The sequence below is a fragment of the Vidua chalybeata genome, chromosome 4 (assembly GCF_026979565.1).
Source record: "Vidua chalybeata isolate OUT-0048 chromosome 4, bVidCha1 merged haplotype, whole genome shotgun sequence".
Classification (NCBI taxonomy): domain Eukaryota; kingdom Metazoa; phylum Chordata; class Aves; order Passeriformes; family Viduidae; genus Vidua; species Vidua chalybeata.
The window spans coordinates 51,147,805-51,167,357 of NC_071533.1; the positions used below are offsets into that span (position 1 = coordinate 51,147,805).

The following is a 19,553-nucleotide window of genomic DNA, read 5'->3' on the forward strand; positions in this document are numbered from 1 at the left end:
CAGATGTGAGACCATTGCTTTCCTAGTATGTTGAGTGACAAGAAGAAGAAAGCATTTGTCTGAAGAATGGAGGATGGTCTGAATGACACTTTCTGGGATTCAGAAAGCTGAGCTCTGAATTGTGGAATAGTTGAAGAATTCAGGTCCTTTGGTATATTTCTAAAACAGGAACGCAAATGACTTATGGTACCTTTAAGTCAAGAAATCTACTTTCCACTAGTAACTTAAACTGCTTTCTGTTAAAATGTACATCTTTATGTAGAATTCAGGTTCTTATATTGAACTTGCACATGTTGTTTCTGAGGTACATAATTTGCATACACACAAATTATTTGTAATGGCATGGTTGCAGCATGGATTGTTTCTTCCCCTTCCCTTTTACCATGTTTCAGCACAGATGAGAAACGTATATATATTTGGAATTATGATCTTTTCTCTACTCTCTGTTGTCTTCTTCTCTGTTTTTGAGGATTAAGACATAGAAGCCTTTAATTTATATGTTTGTCTGTGGCTGGTGACTTTGACCATCCCCTTCCAGGTTGCATCATATTGTCTCAATTCACTGTGACCATACACTAAAGCCTTTTCTAATGAGACTGGGCAGTAAAGTATTGAGAAAGTGTGGACTCTGTGTTCTCTGTTCTGATCTACTTTCCTTAAGTCTTACTAAGACCTGAAGATTCATTGGCTGCTGTTATGTTGAAATTGATTGAAGCCAAGGATCTGTCTGGAGTAAGAGCTTACTTGGGGTTACATGGCGAGACAGGTGCTCCTGTATTATGTAAACCTAATTTTTTGAAGAATTCAGCTAAAAACTTTTGATAACATTACCTCAATTACAAATGTGTGCACCCCTCTAATCATGAGAAAACTCGTCTTATTTCTAAGACCTTAATTTCACTTGATTATAATATTGTGCAGTAGATTTCCTTTCACAGGATCACTACCTCTTTCAGCGCATTGTCTATTTAGTAATTGTTTGATAATTTTAATTTCTTTTCATGGTGTAGCCCATGCCTTTTTTTGTAGCATACTGTTGAAAAGTGCCTTACATCCAAATTATTCCTTCACTGATAAAGAAATGTTTTTGAGGAGCAACGAGGAATTTATTTTTCATTAGTTCCTGTAAGGTAAAGGAACATGATTGTCTCCTCCATGTGACCACACAGTTCTGAGAAACAGAACTGAAGGATTCAAATATCCATGTATTTTGCATTCTCTGTTTTTTCAGTCTTTTATGGATGGTTGAGAAGGAATAGTTCTCTGTCAAACTATACCTGCTCAAAATACTGCTTTCTTAGGTCTTGGCTGGAGTTCCAATTGCTCAGCAGTTCTGCAAATCAAACCCTAGAGCATAAAGTCAGATACCAGGAAATGAAAAACGTGCAGTGAAATGACTGTATGCTAAGGCTTTGATTTACAGTGAGTAGAAACTGGAAAAGGCAAAGATAAGAGCTAACTCTCCAGTATAGTATTCAGTCACTTCAGTTATGTGATCTTCCTCATCTTTTTTTTTTTTTTTTTTTGTATTTTGCAGCGAATAAAGGAAGGGAGCTTTCATCTTCATGTGTCCTAGATCCATCCCATACAACAAGCAAGGCATGGGCCTGATGGTGCATAATCAAGCAATATAAAATTGTATTGATATTGCAAAATACATACACATAACTGCTGAAGTGAGGATGCTGAATTGCTCCTGTAGTAAGTGAATAGAGACATCTGTAACTTAAATGAGAAGTAACATCTAAGGTTGTAACTACCTTAGAGTGTTCATCAGGAAAGCAATTTTTAAATTAATCTCTTTAGTTATTCCCACTTCTTATGTATTGACTTTCATCATAAAGCCATCTCAAACTACAGGTATTACATTTTTTTGTAAAGTAATGATGTGGAACGATGCAGAGAGGGATGTATTCTAGCAGTATATCCAAAATACTACACTGCAGACAAGCTTACTATGGCACTGACTAGAGCTTGTCTAAGTGGCCCTTTTTGTCTTTTTCTGTCTTCCTTCTTTTTAACCTCCAAAATTTTGGATGCCAGGTTGTCATTACAATTTTTTTTTTTCAAAAAATAGCGTGAATCATTTTTTTTCTCTAATGGGGGAAAGAATTTTGCTTAGTTAAGTGAAGAACTTAAAACTGATGATGTGATCACCTCATATATCATAACAAATGAGCACCCAGCTACAGAACTGACATGCACAGACAACTGGAATTCTAGCATCTCCTTGCTCATCAGGGCTTGAGTTAGCAAACTTCATGTTCTTTTAACATTATTTTTTGAGTGTGTAATTATATACTGTATGCTTCACTGTGGTTGTATTTTTGGGACCTCATTAGAAGACTGTAAGACAGAGTGCATATGTGTGGTTTGTATTACAATCCACAATATGTAACTATCACTGGAAATCTATATTAAAAGCTTTTGGGCTGTGATGAGGGATGTAGAGAAGCCTGATGAAAAATAAATGGGGGTGCTAATCTCAGTACATATAGAAGGAGAGGAAATCAATATAAACTTGTGTAAACTTAATATCATCAATGCAATTTGCATTACTAGTCACTCTTTCTTAAACTTTTTAACATATAAAAAGGTCTTCATTTTTCATTCATATGGAAGCCAGTTTTTTCCCATATTTCTATTGCAGAAATTAGCCCTCCTTAATAGCTGGAAAGGCTGAGGTATAATGCCTTCAAATAATAAGGAGAGGAAAGAAACTATGAATGCTTCACCTGAATGATTCTAGTTACTGTCTTTTACTCTCTCTGGAATAATTTTGTTGTTTGGAAGGAATTAAATACCATGGGGTAAGAATGAAGGAAAATACTAAATCATGCTAAATTGTTAAGGGAATTTTCAGATCTTGCAGGAATAGTGTAGTTGTCACAAACTTCATGATAACTTTCCCAAGGTAAATCTGAAGAGCTGTTGCAAATTAAATGGTAAATTCAAGGAACCATGTAAGGTCCTGTTTTGGAGCTCTGATCAGAGATACTGTGATTAAAGGCCAAGAATGTTCTGAGTATGGGCAGGAGAACAAGAGTAGTTTTAGAAATAGGAATAATCTTTTTATAAATTAGTGTTGGGGTGGTCTGAAATTTACCTGTTAAAAAGGAAACAAAAAAGTGTGCATTTATAAACACATACATATACATTTGTGTGTGTAAATATATCTTTATATGTAGTATAATGTTCTTGATTTGTTGCCTTTTATCACTGTTAGATATCTATCTGCCTGCACACACTTAAATATTGCACATCCTCAAGATCTGACTGCCAAATACACAAAAAGCAAATGCACCATGATCTCATAATACATGGGAAGGAAACTGATGTGCAGTGAGAATACTCAGTTGATGTAGAATTTCCAAAAGTGCTCTGTTCCCCCCACATATCAGTGCTATTTCTGTACTTCAGAGTTTTGTACTTCTGTATTCTTTTTACTTCAAAATAAGCTACAAACATATATTTGTATATGTTGGTGTATACTTAAGTATGTATATGCATGTGTGAGTATGTAGAAACATAGTCTCTTGAACTCATGTCAGCAATTTTCCTTTTTCTCTGCTGTTGCTGTTATCCAGTTAGTCCTCTACCAAAAAAGAAAGAGGTAAAAATATGGATTGATATTTCTAATATAAAAGGAGTAGTTAGCTAACCTTTTATTTTCAGTATTTATTTTATTTCAGTATTTTAAGTTGGTTAACTTTTTTTGTGGGGAGTATGGGTAAAGTTATAATTGTGGCTGCATTTATTTGGTTTCATTTCTCTGAGATGTTTTCTTGATGCAAAGATTTTTTAAATCAACTTCATACATTGAGGACCTAATGTTAGATCCATGAAAGACAGTGCATGCAAAGACGTGATAATAACTGCTGAAACAGTAAATGTTGGGGAACACAAGCAGCATCCCTAGAACTCCTGTGTTCAGATGAATTTTGGTTTGACTAAACCAGTAAGAATGCCAGCTCTAGTGTTACTGGGAAAAAGCCAAGTGGAAGGGAAAAAATAGAAAGAAAAATAAATTCCAGTATACTCTCTGGGTAGGAGAAGAGCTTTTTTAAAAGTGCCATTTTCTGGAGAAAATGTGTTCGCTGAGAGTCACAAGGTTCAGCCTCTGATTACAAATTTATGATTTGCATGCAGAAAGGTGCCCAAGTCTGGCTTTTTAAGACAACATACCGAAAGTTTGGTGTCCAGCAGCTCTGAAAGTTTCGTTTGTTCAGATATAGTTGCATGATTTTATACATATATACTTTAGTGTTCCTTAGCCTTGGTGTTTATTTCTGTCTCTGTAAAAAAGTGGTGTATGTTAGAAAAGGTATGAAACTAATTTTGAATCTCCTTGAATTTCATCCAAAATAGAATTGAAGAAATGTTAGTAAAGCCTGTCATGAGGCAGCTTATCTATGAAAAGATAATAAAGAAGGCAGTTTTGTGCACTGAGAGGCATTTTATAGATACATGTTAAAGGTATGTTTAAAAATAGAAGTTAAATAATTTCATGATTTATATACAGATGACAGATTTTCATAAGTTAGTCTTTTTCAGACAGGGGTGATAATGACAGCAACACTCCCACATTATAATCATTCACCCTTCAGGAAGGAACAACAGCTAATCAGAAAGCCAGTACTCATTTTCGTATTTTTAGCTTTTAGTTAACTGTGCTGTTTCGTGTATACTTTTGATCTATTATTATATCTATAAAGAATTTTTTTTGGTTTTTTTAAAGTTCTTATTGTCAACTCATGTTTCAACCTTTATTAGAATTCATGAAAATAGTATAACTAAAGACATTTAAGTCATATCTGTATTTAAATTTAAAAAAACCCCAAAAACCCAACACTCATCTTTCTCTGTGCATTTTTGAATCTTAAACTTTTCTTCCTTTGTTAGAAAGCGTAGTTCAGTTCAGTGTATCTGAAACAATGAGATTTCAGTGGGTAGAAGCAAGACAATTCTTATTCTGAAAAGATGCTGCTTGCTTTCGCTGTCGATATTTTTTGTGTAGTTCTTGAATGGCCCTATTGTCCTTCTGTGCACTCAAAGTGAATGAATTCATCTTTCAAAGTGGAGCACTTCTTTCTTCCCTGTACCCATTCCCACTTCTGTGTCTGAAGTAGAGAAGAAGACTGCGCTCCTGAAAGCATATAATTCTGAGCGATGAAAATTAGATTCTAGTGTACCTGTCACTCACAAAGCCAGGTTTATGCCAAGTGTTGTGCAGTTACTTTAAGGAGTTTGTTTGGACCATTTTGGAAATAACTTCACTCTAATGTACCAATGAAATTGCTTAATTGGCCACCATATTCTGTTTTGAAAAGTAGATTCTAATTTCTTAATGTTTCTGACATTCCTCACACTGGAATTCAGTATTGTAAGTTCTCGTGCCCTTGCTGAATGTAAAGCACATGAGTTATTCTTTTTTTAATGGGTTTGTTCAGACACTGGGCACATGTGCAAATTTTGGAGGGTTGGTGCTGCACATAAAGGTAAAGACTTTCAAATTAATGCACTTTGTTTCTAGAGTGCTTTCTTGTTTCTGTGTTGTTGAATGTAGTACAATAAAGTTTGGTCTCTGTTTTCACAGATGTTAATGTGTGTGTGTGATCTTCATGTGGCAGGTTGCTTCCATGCAGCTTGCTCTGTTTTGCTCCAAGGGAAGGATGTACAACCAGCTGTTGGAGGGCATAAGAAAGACTCTGAAAGTCATATAGAATAAATATTTTCAAGAAGGAACATTATGGAATAATTAGGTGAATGAAGTTTAGTTAGAGTTTCATTCCTCTTATGTTAATGAAATTCTCAGTTGTCAGGCAAAAAAAAATTGAAAATTCTTAGTTGTCAGGTGGCAATATACATATACAAAATTACTTCCTTTTTTACAACCAGTATTTGGGAAATTCATGAAGTAAGATCCTGCAGAGACCTCAAAGCATGTTGTTGTTGGGCTTTTTAATTCATTGAGGATATTTCTGTCAGTCGTTAGTAAGTATAATTTTCTTTGCTGCAACTGTTTGTTTAGAGACTTTTAAGTGCTTAGATTGCTGGAAGCTTTTTTGAGAAGATGAGCATGTACCTTTTCTTATTTACATTATTTTTATAACTGTCACCAGTTGGAAGTGCCTAAAGGGAAGCTACTCTACAGGGGAACTTTTGATCTGGCTCAATAAGGTAGTTATTATTTTGGTCATCTTTGTTAATCATTTACCTTCAGTAAACTTTAATCCGGACCTAGAAATGTATTAAACACCTTTTAACCATGGCTTCTGGTGGTTTTTCAGCCGTTATTTAATAAACAAAGAATGCACTGTGCAGGTTCAGGGATGGGCTTATTACCTCTCATTTGAAAACCAGGATTTCTTAAGGCAAATTATTTTAAATAATTTGAAATACTTGAATCAACAAATGAAACTTGCAACCAATTTACATTTCAGAAGCATAAACAATTTAATTCTACAAAGGTGTTGGTTTTGGGTTGTTTTGGTTAGGTTTCTTTTTTTTTTTCCATTTCACTATAGAAATATAAGTTTTGTTTTTTTCTACCCTCAATCTTTTCATTTTTAGTATTTCTTGCTCCTCTTTTTCTCGCTGGTGATATGAAGTTAGAATGCTTTACTGCTACAGAGGATGCTGTCAAGTGCACACACAAAAGGAGGTGAAAAGGCTCACTCTTTTCCCACAGAGGGTGAATTAGGGACTGTGTAGGCTTAACAGAACTCTGCTGTCTTCTGAGGCAGGTGTGTCAGTATGAACCCCCTTGATTTATAGGCAAATGGAGTGGGGACTGAAGATGAGGTGAGAGAATAAAAATGTCTGTGTTACAGGATAAGAGGGTAGAAGAAAAGGGGAAATATTTAAAAATATTTCTATTTTTTCTATTTTCTAAAATAAATTGTACGAGGAGTGGCTAAGATAGATTAGTTATTGAAAAGCTACTTTTTATAAAGGTTTGTGTCGGAATCCACACCTAGTTCTCCACTGTTACTGTCAAAGGTAATGGCATGTAAAAAAAACCCCAAAAATCAATTCTTAATAAGAAGTCTGGCAAGGAAACATTAGCTAACTTATCTCACAGTTTTTGGGCCATTATGCTATTCAATGCCTCGTGTGATACAATTGATTCTTCAGCTTGTGCATAAACACACACATGTATGTGTCTTTTGTCAGATGTAGCCTTAGCAATCCTGGCTAAAATGATAGTTTTATTTGCTCATACCTGAAATAGGGAAATAAAATTATAAGAGTTTTGTGAAGTATGTTCTCCATGTAGGCTTTAGTGCTCAAAAATATGTGAATCTTACAAAGTGAAACTTGTCAGTGATGCAGGTTTAAATATGTATTAACTAGAAAAACAATCCTTTCTTCAGAGGCAGGCAACTCTGAAGCTTTTACCCTTCAGTGCTTTTATTTTTATCAGTCTGTACCCAACTACTTGTTATATGAGAGGTAACAGTGAACATGTAAATGGTAAGATATGTGAATTTGGCTCTTTGCTTGGGTGATACAGCTTGGTTTTGTTTCTGATTTATTTACTGTTTTCAAGAACTATGCTAATATTTCCAGAAATTAAACTTGTGGAAGTGACTGCCTTGAGATGAACATGTAAATAAATTTAAAGAAGGAAATGCTGATGGTATTCCAAATAGATAAGAAATAATGTATATATTCATCTGACTTTCCAAATTCCATACATTTTGAGAGGCCCCCACAGGAGCTCAGTGTGAGCTCACATTTTATTTCCTAATTCTGTCAATACAAAAGTTTTTATTTTTAGTACATTTTTCCATGCAGCAGGAAAAAAACCCTAACAATTTCACTTGGTTTAAGGCAAAAATACTTTCTTATAATTGAGTCAAAACTTTGAGTCACTTTGTCTATTTTAGCAGCTGTATAGGATCTTTTTTCAAAGACATGTATAGCTATGTACTACATCAGAAGCATGAAGAACCAAAGGTTTAAGAAGGAATTTTACACATATTTAGTTTGTTAAAATACTCAGTTTTAAAGCATGAAAAACTGCTATCAGTGAGAAGCATTTAGATGTATAAAGTTTATTTAGACACTTAAGCATGATTTAAGCTAGATCCTTCCAGAATTTTGCATTCACATTTTAATGCAATCTATTGTTCAAACTTTTTTTTTTTTTTAATTCTTTCATTTATTAATAGTTTGAGCATGCATTTTTACTCTTACCAACAATCAATTCTAGCAGTTGGAAACTTACTGGTTGGACAAAATTTAGTGGAGGTTTGTTTATCCGTTAATAAATTAGAAGTGGCTTATACGTTATGGTAAAGATGTCTGTTAACTGATCTTGTTTTTTCTGGACCATGAAGAAATAATTATTCTTTACATGTTTTGTTCTTAAATGATAACCTCCTAAACTTTTATTATCTTTTTCCTAGGACTTTAAGACAGGATTTGGTATCACTTTAATCCCTATGAATGTGGCAAATGTAAAACAACTGGATCGGGCTGCAAAGCAGTCTTTTGAAATAATTACTCCTTATAAAAGCTTTAGGTAAGAACTTGAATATTTATTTTACAAAATGTGGAATTAACTAAGGCAGTAAAGAAATACTGGTTTCATACTGCAGTGCTGTAGCTAGTTTGGATGAAAAGGTAATGTTTTTATTAAGGATGTTCAGCAATGTTTAGAAAAATGGGAGGATTTTCTTTGATTCATCTGTTAGCTCCTGACTAAGCATGTTATGCTCACAGGTTCATACTTTTATGTAGCCTTCTTTGTTCGTTCTGTGCAAGGGCAAAAGGTAAAAAAAAAGAGAAATGAATTCCTCCACTTTCACAAATTTTCTTCATCCTAAAGAATAATAAAATTCAATAGTGAAATAATGCTGCATCCATTTAGTTTTATGCATTTTATTTGAAAAGAAGCTTTCATGTGCTATCCCTTGTAGATATCCTTGGTAGAAAGTAGTTAAAAGTTTCACTTTGGCTGATTGCTGAGACTTGTAATGGTTTTTAAGAAAATGAAAGTGCATGCTAATAAAAGCCTTTTGTTAAGTGTTGTAGTGTTTCTTAAATGTTGTAATGAAGGAGGAAATTTCTTTGTTCTCCTGGGATTGCAAACGTTAGGAAATACTTTCCCTCTCAGTCAACTAGCAGGTAAAATAGTCTTGATCAGCAATTTTAATCTGTTGCTACTTGGTAGATAGCTAGTTCTTTGATTTTTTTCTTAAGACATGACCATGTTGATGTTTGTTTACTATTTAATTTTTAAAAAGATAAATTTAAATGAAAAGCAAGTATTTTTTTAATTCTCAGTAATTTTTTTAATTCTCAGTAGTTTTTTAAATTCTCAGTAGTTTTGTTAATTCTCATTTAATTCTCCATGTTTCCTTATGTCATTCTATGCTTTTGTTAAAGTTCAGTATTTAAGTTTGGTAATTGGAAACCTAAAAGGATTGAAATTAACTCAGGGATGTTACATGCATGTTACAAAAGCTATGTACCTTATACTAGTAGTGGTTTTGTTGAAAACAATACTAAACCAGAGGGAGTTTCATTGAATTTTAAAATACAAAATAATACATTCCATCTTAGGATTTATATCTGTGTGGAGGAAGATTTTTGACTGTGATTTCAGGTGTAAATGTAATAAATAAGGAGGCTACAGATCATGTTTAATTGGGCTTTAAAATAAGGATCAATAACACAGAAAAGTCAATTGTTTCAGCTTTACAGCAGAGTCAGAAAAAGAGAAACAAGACTGGATTGAAGCACTCCAGCAATCAATAGCAGAAACTCTATCTGATTATGAAGTAGCTGAGAAGATTTGGTTCAATGAGTCCAACAGGAGCTGCGCTGACTGTAAAGCTCCCGGTCCTGACTGGGCATCCATCAATCTCTGTGTTGTCATTTGTAAGAAGTGTGCAGGTAGAGTAATTAATGACAAGCTATGTGGGTTCTACAAAATGCCATATTTGCATATCTATGTATGTCCTTGAATTGGCGGTTATTTGTATTTTTTTTTTAATTTTTGAAGTGTTATTCTCGTGGAAGGTTTGAGAAACAAATTATGAGCATAACTTTTTTTTTAATACCAAGGTCATCCTTATTGTAAAGCACTTCCACACATAAATGACATGTCTGTCGTGATTGAGTTCTCTCAGGTGAATCATCCTTCACAATTAGTGGAAATTAAGACACACTAACACTTTATGGGAATGGAATGGCTTTTGCAAGGCTAGATGCCAAAGAATAACAATTTTTAGTGCATAAATTTTGAGTATTAATGTTGTTACATCTGTACATATTTTACTGCCAATAGCTTTTTCAGATATTACTCAAAATATAGTTCTGCCATATTTTATGTTGAAATATGTGCTTAAGAGGTAGATTCAAGGAAGTATTTTATAATTCTAGGCATTTTTTCAAACCAAACTATCCCAGAAATAGTCTACATGAGACAGCCTACTTTGTTTATTCATTACTATCAGCTGAAATTAACTTAAAAAAAAAATGAGGTGTATTTTTGATGCTTTTATTTAATATTCAAATGTCAAACCCAACCTTTGGTAAAAATATCAAGTAGAATAAATCTGGTGTCATCACATTTTTTCATTATCTAAGCAGAAGAGAAACACTGTTTAAGTGCCTTACTCAAGTAATGCTCTTGGATTTTCAGGACAACACCGATCTTTAGGACCAAGAGATTCAAAGGTCCGGAGTCTAAAAATGGATGCCAGCATTTGGAGCAATGAACTTATTGAGGTGTGTTGTGATATTCTAACTCTTTTTTCCATCTTGAAACCTACTGCATGAAAAGGAGGAATTTACTGCTTTACTCACAAGAAAACTGAACGTACAACTGCTAAACAATATGGTGCTGTTACAGTAAACTTGATGTTACTGTGCATCATGTACCTCTGTAATTCCAAATATTAACTTGCTTTGCTAACAAACTGTACAATTTCTCTTAGTATTTCTCCAAGTATCTAATATTCTGGGGGAAAAAGAAATAAAATGCTTTTGGATAGTTCTGATGATGAAGGGGAAAAGAGAGGAAACTTTCACTACCAGCTTAGGTGCTTGGGATGTTAAAAAGTGGTGGTGGTAAGAAGTGGTCCTGATAGAAAGGGTTGGAGCCATCAGTGTTTTCTTTAAAACACATGCTACTCTTCTCTGAACTTCAACTATATGTTTTCTGATAGATACAAATGATTAGCCTTGTAAAGCTTAGCTGCTGTTGATGGTAAATGATGACTGCAGGCTTTATTATTCATTTGTAGATGACCATAGGCAGTGACTGAGAAGTGAGGCTTCCAAATCCTGAAAGAAATTTTCTTTTCTTTAATAACTTTCTTTTTCAACTTTCAGCAGCTGACAAGTGTGTAGAGGCTAGCTACATGTCCTTCATATTATTTTGCTAATTTATTCCCTGCATCTCATTCAGCTCTTCATTGTCATTGGAAATAAGAGGGCAAACAGTTTTTGGGCTGGAAATCTTCCTCCAGATGAAGAATTGCATATTGATGACCCTGCAGAAAAAAGGATAGCATTCATTACACAAAAATATAAAGAGGGAAAATTCAGGAAAACACCTTTCCACTACAAAACCAAGGAACAGTTGAATAAGGTAATACAGCATGGTTAAGCCCATACTGTGTTTTGGATTGTATTGTATCTGTGTGCAATTTGGTCATCTTGTTAAACTGGTGAGAAATTAGTTCAGTATCCTGAGTGACATTCTGACACAGTTGAATAAGGGTTATTTAGGAGCCTTTGCAGGAGTCATTCCATGACTACCTAGTTTATTGTTTTTCCTGTTAGTTTATTTGAAGAAGGTTATTGTAGTTCTTCCTATGTTTTCCTTAACCATCAAAATATGGATCTTTATTTTAATGTAACTGTAATCTAGGGATGCAAATTTCCACTTCACTTCTTTAGATTACTTCCTATATATTTGTTTGACATCTAGCATTCAAATACAGTAGATAATTCATTGTTATCAATGGTGAAAATAGCTCATACACACTTACATAGTAGCTGGTAGCTTATTGGAAATGAAAAAGCTGAAATTAATGATTGAAAATGTGTGTTCTCTACTTTTACAAAAATAACAAATTCTTTAGAGTTGTAAAATTGTCAGTGTCTCTCTAAAGTTTGATGTCCATTTGACTGAATTCTAAGATCTGATGATTTGAGTAATGATTTTTCAGGGTTAATGAATACAGAAGACTTTTAATGCATTTTGCAATTTAATGCACTCAATTACATGACTCAAATTGTCTCAAAGAACATACAGAGATTGTGGGATTTGTTTTTTGTGGGGAAGGAAATATGTCAAATAATCATTTAAATACTGGGAAAAGTTACCAAATTCTCTATAGAGATATGAAATTATGTAATAAGGCAGTCATTGCCAAGAAATTCTAGAACTTTTACTGAACTGTCTTCTCTGTTATCTTGTGCCTCCTGGGTGCTTATGTGTTTATTAGAACAGCTAAATTTTGTAGGAGTAATCTTCCTATTTTGAGTGACTTCTGCTTTAATAATTTACAAAAAAGTCAATCTTTGACTAAATAACTTAAATAAATATTAAATCATAGAAATTTTAATGGAATAGGTTGCTGTAATTGTGTAGCTATTTTTGGTTTTAAGGTTTTAGACCAATCTCGTAGAAGAAAAAAAGTAAGTTTATCATATTTGTTGCATACAAAAATAAAAGGAGACTCATGATTTAGGATGTGGTGAGATGTTTCTGTTTCAAGGAAGATGAACAAGTATCAAGATACAGCTTAATAAAAAGAGTAAAAAAATCTTAATATATTTTAATCTTAATATATCTTAATAATACCTCTTGATAAAAAGAGTAGTAGTTTACCTTATTGACTGATGGTGGTTTCTAAAAATCTACCTAGGAATTTCAATATGTGTCCTAGGAATGGAGTTTAAGAATCTAATCTTATCTCTTTTGTTGAACTTCTGAGGTCTGAAATAGTAAGAGGTTTTTTTTTTCAGTAATTTGATGTAAATAAACAGCAAGGTTCCCCTCCAATTGTATTTACTCATGTTATCTTTCCCAAGTGGAATTTGTGAAAGCAACATTTTGCTGTGTTTGGGGTGATATTTTGGGATATTTTTGTTGCTGAATTTTTCTAGATTTAGATCATACTTCGTGGTTTCTGATACTTCTCAATATTTATGGTCTACCTATATCAGAGTTGAAAGAATTTGCGTCTACGTTACATGTATTTGTTGCCAGTAACTTTCTAATTTAAAGAGAATTCCTGTTTCCCCTTTCTGTTTTAAGGCCCTGTGTGCTGCTGTAGTCAAGCAAGATGTGCTAGAAACTCTGATGTTGCTCTTCAGTGGGGCTGATGCTATGTGTGCCACTGGAGACCCTGTTTACAGCACCCCTTACTTACTGGCCAAGAAAGCTGGACAAAGACTGCAGATGGAATTCCTGTACCATAATAAGTTCTCCGGTATGATGCATTTCTTTCTTTTGATCTAATTTTTTATTATGAAAAAGAGAAGGAAATAATTCAGAAGCAGAATTGGCTTTGCTTTCAAGAATCGTGGTATATCAGAAGGGCAGTTGTGATGGCATTAACTGTATTTTATTAATGCACAATTTCAATTGTGTGCAGGTTTGCTGTTTTGCTCAGACATCATGCTGAGCACTTAGACTACATCGTGATAAGTCATATATCTCATACCCTTAATTATAGCACAGAAAAAAACCATCATTTTCTCTGCCAATATTATCAATCTTTTACCAGGAAAAAAAAATGGGTACATAAATTTAACATATGTCTAAAGAATTCATCTAGAACTTTTTCTTTTCCTTAAAGAATATTTAAATTGATATCTACCCCTATTGCACACAGACCTAGCTGTTTTTTTCACAAACTCTCCTCCCAAAATAAAACTCACCTCTTGAACCTGCAGTATGATCTACCCAGAAACCTCTTTTTCCCATCACAGCTTCTCTTGCAGCTTGGAGCAAATGATTAACTTTGGCTTGGAAGTGAACAGTTCTGTTTGCAGTGTATGGCTGCTATGAGGCTCTTGGAAACAGAAAGCTGCTCTTAACAGTAAATAATTTGAGGTGTATGGGTGCGACTGAGCTTTTCTTTTAAAAGCACTGGACAGTTTCTGAAACCATCAGGGGTTGAAAGTTCACATGCAGATCTTCACTGGAAAAAAACAAAAAGGCTATGTGGGTGTTGTCCTGGTTCAACTTTCCATTAGCTTGTGTCACTCTGCAAAGTGACGCTGCATAGGCTGAACAAAAAAGGGATTAATGGGAAACACAGGAATGAATTAAGGCTTCCAAGGGCAAACACAGTGTCTTAACTTCTGCCTGAGTATTGCTCAGGCCAGTGCCATGCACTGGATCATAGGATGTTGAGTTCAGTCAGGTGCAGACCTGTAGATAGGGTGGTTTTTTTGCTGCCTATGGTCCCAAGTGGTCCTAAGGTTACAGAGAGAGAAGTCTGCTTGTCTTGGCCCTGTCTTTTCTACTTTTGGCCCTCCAGCCAAGGCAGCACCATCATGTTCTTAACTTTAGGAAGGGGGAGATCAGTGTATGTTGATGATGATTCCCAGAATTACTGTTAGTCTGCTGCCAGAGTTGCTGGTAAACTCTACATAAGCCCTCAAGAGAAGTAATCTCCTTCTGTTGAAGTATGTTACACAAGGGATGAAAATCGAAGTTTGGTACATCAGAAAACAGTATCTTGTATTACCTTGGCCAGCAGTGGCTGACAGTGGCAACATTGTAACAAATGTGAACCATTTTTTTAAAATGAATATGCTTTCTAATTATAAAAATAAAACCACTAAGTTTTGTCAGTGTTGTAGTACAGATACTGCAGAGCAACCACATTTTTAGACATGCATTAACTGATATAACTGAAGATCTGTATGTTTTTTACTCCTTTGTCTTTGGATAGATTTCCCAAACTATGATCCTTGTTTTGAAAGTGGCTTCTCTGAAGATTCTTCACATTCCACCTTTCTTTGTGAATTCTTGTACAAAGTTTCTTCTAATGCGGCTAAGCTTCCTACAGAGAAGAAATTAAAAGAAGGTATTTAACTTTTAATTTATGTTTTTGAATAACACATGAATATGTATGATTTAGATTAATTTTATTCTTTTTAACTTCTTGCATTACTTTTTTTGAGATAAAATGTCTTTGATAAGAAATGTCTTCTTTTGATTCAGTAGACCTCTTTCAGATAAAGAAAATACTGTTTGTCTTGATCTCTTCATTCAGTAGTTGACAGAGGAAGAAAACTGAACTTCTGAAAAATTGTTCAGTTAACACAGTAATTGATAAATAAAAAACAAACAGAAACACTTCTTGCTTTAATTATACTTAGATTAGTGCCAAGAATTAATTTTCATCTAAATGATTCTATTACAGAAATCATTTACAAGTAGCAGAATTTTTAGTACGGTATTTCTCAAGCTCATAAATTTACAAAACCTTCCAAGTAGAAATGAGCATCTACAATGACTCTATGACAACTTGAGCTTTGTGGGGTGATAATGCATGTATATCACAGTAGATATACATGGCCTCCTGTGCATATCAGTCTTCTGTTTCTATTTTTTTTCTGAGAGAGAGAGGATGTTGTCAGATAATTTTTCCCTTTTTCTTCCCATTTGCCTTCCTATATTTTTCTTCCCTCTAAACAAATAATACTGATTTTTAAAATCTGTGGTGATTTATTATTGAATTTATTGCTTCTAGAATCCTTACACAGCATCCTGCACTGGTGTATACATATTTTTGTATGGTTATGTCTGTATTCTTATGGCATATGCCTTTAAGATTCTTAGTGGACATTAAAAGCATATTAAAGCATAGAACTCCTGTTTAGATATGCTTTTGAAGAATCTATATGTTAGTGTGGCTCCAAATTCTTAAAAGCATTGGGTGATAACTGAGCTAATGCCTGATCACATGCATTTCCTAGCATCTTTGCAGTTCTTAACAAACATGCCTGTTTTGACAGAGGACTGCTGCTGGATAGGAGTTTATCTGGGATTGCGCTGAAATTGCTCTGAGCTTATTTGGAAACAATGTAATAACTACAAACCTCATTACTGCTTGCTCCAAGTTCAGGCCTGATCTTCCATGCTGTGGCTATCTGTATATATACATACAGAAGTTTATAAAAAAACCCAGAAGTCAGTGCTTAGCCAAGCGGAGAGCAGATACAAGGCAATCTCTTCCGAGACAATGGCATATTAGAAGTGGCATATTTGTAAATACCTATATAGATGGAAGCTTTGGCTGAAAGTGCTCACAGAATGGCTTCTGTAGTCCTTTTCGGGGGAGATGCGCTGTGACTGAACATTGTTAGTAGGATGTCTTAAAATTTATGAGGAAAGCCCTCAGGCAAGAAATTTTGATTGTCTTCCATTTCAAGTCTTTATTGGACAGAAATGAAGCTGCTTTGAAAGTTTATAGTCTGTTGCTTAGCATTGCACTTACTACTTGAGAGAACATATAATAAATGGAAAGGAACCAGATTTCTCTCAGCTTGGGTTTTATTCTCTGAAACTGTGATTGTGTCTTGAAGATTGTAGACGTTCTAGTGTTTGCTTTTTTGGGCGTAGGCCTTTGTTTGCTTTGTTTTTGTATTGATGTTGAATTACCCACGGGTTTGTCAGTACTAGTGTTTCTGGGACGGGCTCTTTACAGATACATAGGAAGATATGTTTCCCTGACCATTTGCAGTTCAAGGAAACAAATGGAACAAGGGAGGGAGATGTAATGACATCCTTTAAAAAACAACAAAAATCCTGCAACTTTGAATGAGAAACTACTCATGTCTTAGGACTCTAATCTATCTCTGCTATGTTTAAGAAGCAGTATGACAGAAGTACTTCTTCCTATTCAAAACATAAAATATATGATCTTTCTTTTTGTCTTTTTTCACTACATCCAGAACTGTTTCTAAATCTCACTAACATGAAGTAATACTCATATTGCAAATTACTGTAAGTGGAAGTATTATTTTTCCTTCTTACTCTCTTTAGGAAGTAATTTGAGAGTTAGAGTACTAATATGTGGGAGAAAATTTCAGTTCCCTCCTCTGCCTGTAGATACTCAAATAAGGTCATGTTACCTGAAAAATCTGACCTGACTATCCAGTTCTAGAGAAGAGAACTCCTGTTGAAGCAGTTCTGACTTGCTGTGAACTAATTGAGGCCTCTGCAGGCCAGAAGGGGAGCACCATTCTCTCACAGCATTTGGACAAATTTGGGGGCTTTTGTTTGTTTGTTTGTTTTTTAATGCTGTGTATGGATAGGGCTCCAACTCCGAATCCCGTGAAGCTGTTTAATCATTAGAATTAAGTTTTTCTTCAGTGTTAGGAATCTCTGAGGCAGTTGACAGCCTTGCCTTCAGCACCAAGGGTTGAAAATTTAAGTGCTTGCTTGTTGTCACAGGAAATTGTTACCTCTTTGAAGAATTGGCCCTAATAGTAAAAGGACTCTGAAGAAATCATTCAGTGCTGTGAATTAACCAAGGTTTTATACCAACCAGGTGGAACACCTGGAAATACAGCCTCGTTTTTCATTATGTGTGTCTCAGTACAGGAGAGAGCCAGCTCTGTGTGTACTGCTCATTATAGCAGCATCAGTGTTTTCAGCAGGGGTGCATGCATTTTGAGGAGAGTTGTTGTTAATTAACAGCTGTTGATATCAGCAGGAAGAAAGCTCAAATGTTGGTGCTATTCTGATGTAGTGGATCAAAAAGTAAAGCTTAGAGGTTTAGGAGCTCGAGTTTGATTTTGCTTTTGTTTCTGGTGTAAAAGATTTTATGGAGCCCTTTAAAAAGCCTTGATATTCCCAAATTGTCCTTGAGAGTTTAATAGTTTAATGAATATTGAAGTAGTGAGCTGTTTTGTAGAATAGGTTTTGGAAGATGGGAGAGGGAAGGCTGGGGGACAAAAACCCTGAACATTCAAACCCTTAAAATTTGGTGCTCAACTCCCATAAACTTATTCATTATCAAGCCATTTATCTTATTTTTATTTTAGTACTTAACATGTGTATTTATACAGTATCTAGATAGTACTAGATAGCAAATAGCATGATACAAAGAAATATTAATAAATAGTACCAAAATATTTATAAAATGAATATAAACCATGTAGCAAACAACAGAAAAAGGAATTGGATGAAACATCAGATAATATAGTTAGTATTTGCAAATTTCGGGTGGTTTTTTGGTTTGATTTTTGTGGATTTTTTTTGCCAGATCTCTTTTACCAAATTCTCAGAAGTACTTTGCCAGCTGTATAGTAATTTTTAGACTGTGGAAAATTAAAAGAGTATTTTCTTTTAGGATCTACTCTGCAGTAGTGGAAACAGATGCACATCAGATTTTGTTCTCTAAGAGCTAGACATAATTTAGAATGAATTAATGATTATTTTCAGTAGCAAATAGATATTAGTATGCTATGTCATGTGTTCTATTCATATTTTAGGTCATAAGAGGAAGTAAACATTTAGTTGTAGTTAAATATACCAAATGATTTATTGAAGGTGCTCTGCAGATTTTTTTTCTCCATCTTGTGTGTGGCTGCTATGAGGCTCTTGGAAACAGAAAGCTACTTATTTAAAAAAAAAAAAACAAAACTTAAGGAAATCTGACCTTTCTATTATTTCTTTAATCACAGATTGCAACAAAAGATGGTGCACTTTGGAAAGTGGCTTTCTGAGCTACTATGAAAATGATAAAACTACCACTCCTAATGGTATGATTGACATCAGCGAAGTTATCTGTCTTGTAGTGCACAAGTCAGATTTCTTTTTAAATAGAGGGTAAGCTCCTGAATTTGTATTTCAGTAAACAAACTGTTCATTTTTTCTTGAATTTTAAATAGGCAATTTAGAAAAAAAGCTGGTTTTATTTGGCTTCAAGACATTAGTGCTATGGGATATTTAGGGATTTTTTTAATAGTGATACAATGAAAATATTAGAGTAATTTAAAAAGGCAGCTTAAATTAGATAAGTCTGTGTATTTTAAAATCTCTAATGCATATTCTCAGTGCTTGAAAAGTTCCATGAGAATAAATTGAACAATTAATACTCATTTTTCTTTGTGGGATTAACCTCTGCCCCAAGCCAAAATTCTTGCATGGCTTCTTCCTTCTAATGCAACAGACAAGAACTCTCCACAGTAGTTCTGGATTTGCTCATAGAGGTATTGGTTTTTGAATTCCTTTCATTGCTCTGTAGCTGAGAATAACAGTGTAACTGATGAACATTTTTAATTGGAAGAAACCAGCTTTTCTTCTGGTGGGGTGGGAGGTCTTGTTTTTTCTTTTATAACTCTCTCACATCCCATTTGTACATGAAAAACATCACATGGAGAGTGACCTAAATCTGATTCCAGTGATACTCAATTTCTTTAGTGCAACATTTGTGCAATATGCTTTGTATTTGTCTAACAGACTCCATAAAACTTTATTTTTATTTTTGAACCTGTGTATATGCACCTAAAGTAAAAATAACTGTCTATATTATAATACTGTAATGCTTTTAGTTACA

At 34.3% G+C, this 19,553-nt stretch overlaps 1 protein-coding gene across 1 annotated transcript in view; it reads left to right on the forward strand.

The window, feature by feature from the left end:
- ARAP2 (ArfGAP with RhoGAP domain, ankyrin repeat and PH domain 2) overlaps positions 1–19,553 on the forward strand; it is a 115,362-nt gene that overhangs the window by 48,652 nt on the left and 47,157 nt on the right. The window contains exons 10-16 of the mRNA XM_053941660.1: positions 8,415–8,530; positions 9,707–9,906; positions 10,658–10,743; positions 11,426–11,608; positions 13,286–13,460; positions 14,934–15,068; positions 18,679–18,823. Coding sequence (XP_053797635.1) covers positions 8,415–8,530; positions 9,707–9,906; positions 10,658–10,743; positions 11,426–11,608; positions 13,286–13,460; positions 14,934–15,068; positions 18,679–18,823 — 1,040 coding nt within the window. The remainder of the gene's footprint in view (positions 1–8,414; positions 8,531–9,706; positions 9,907–10,657; positions 10,744–11,425; positions 11,609–13,285; positions 13,461–14,933; positions 15,069–18,678; positions 18,824–19,553) is intronic.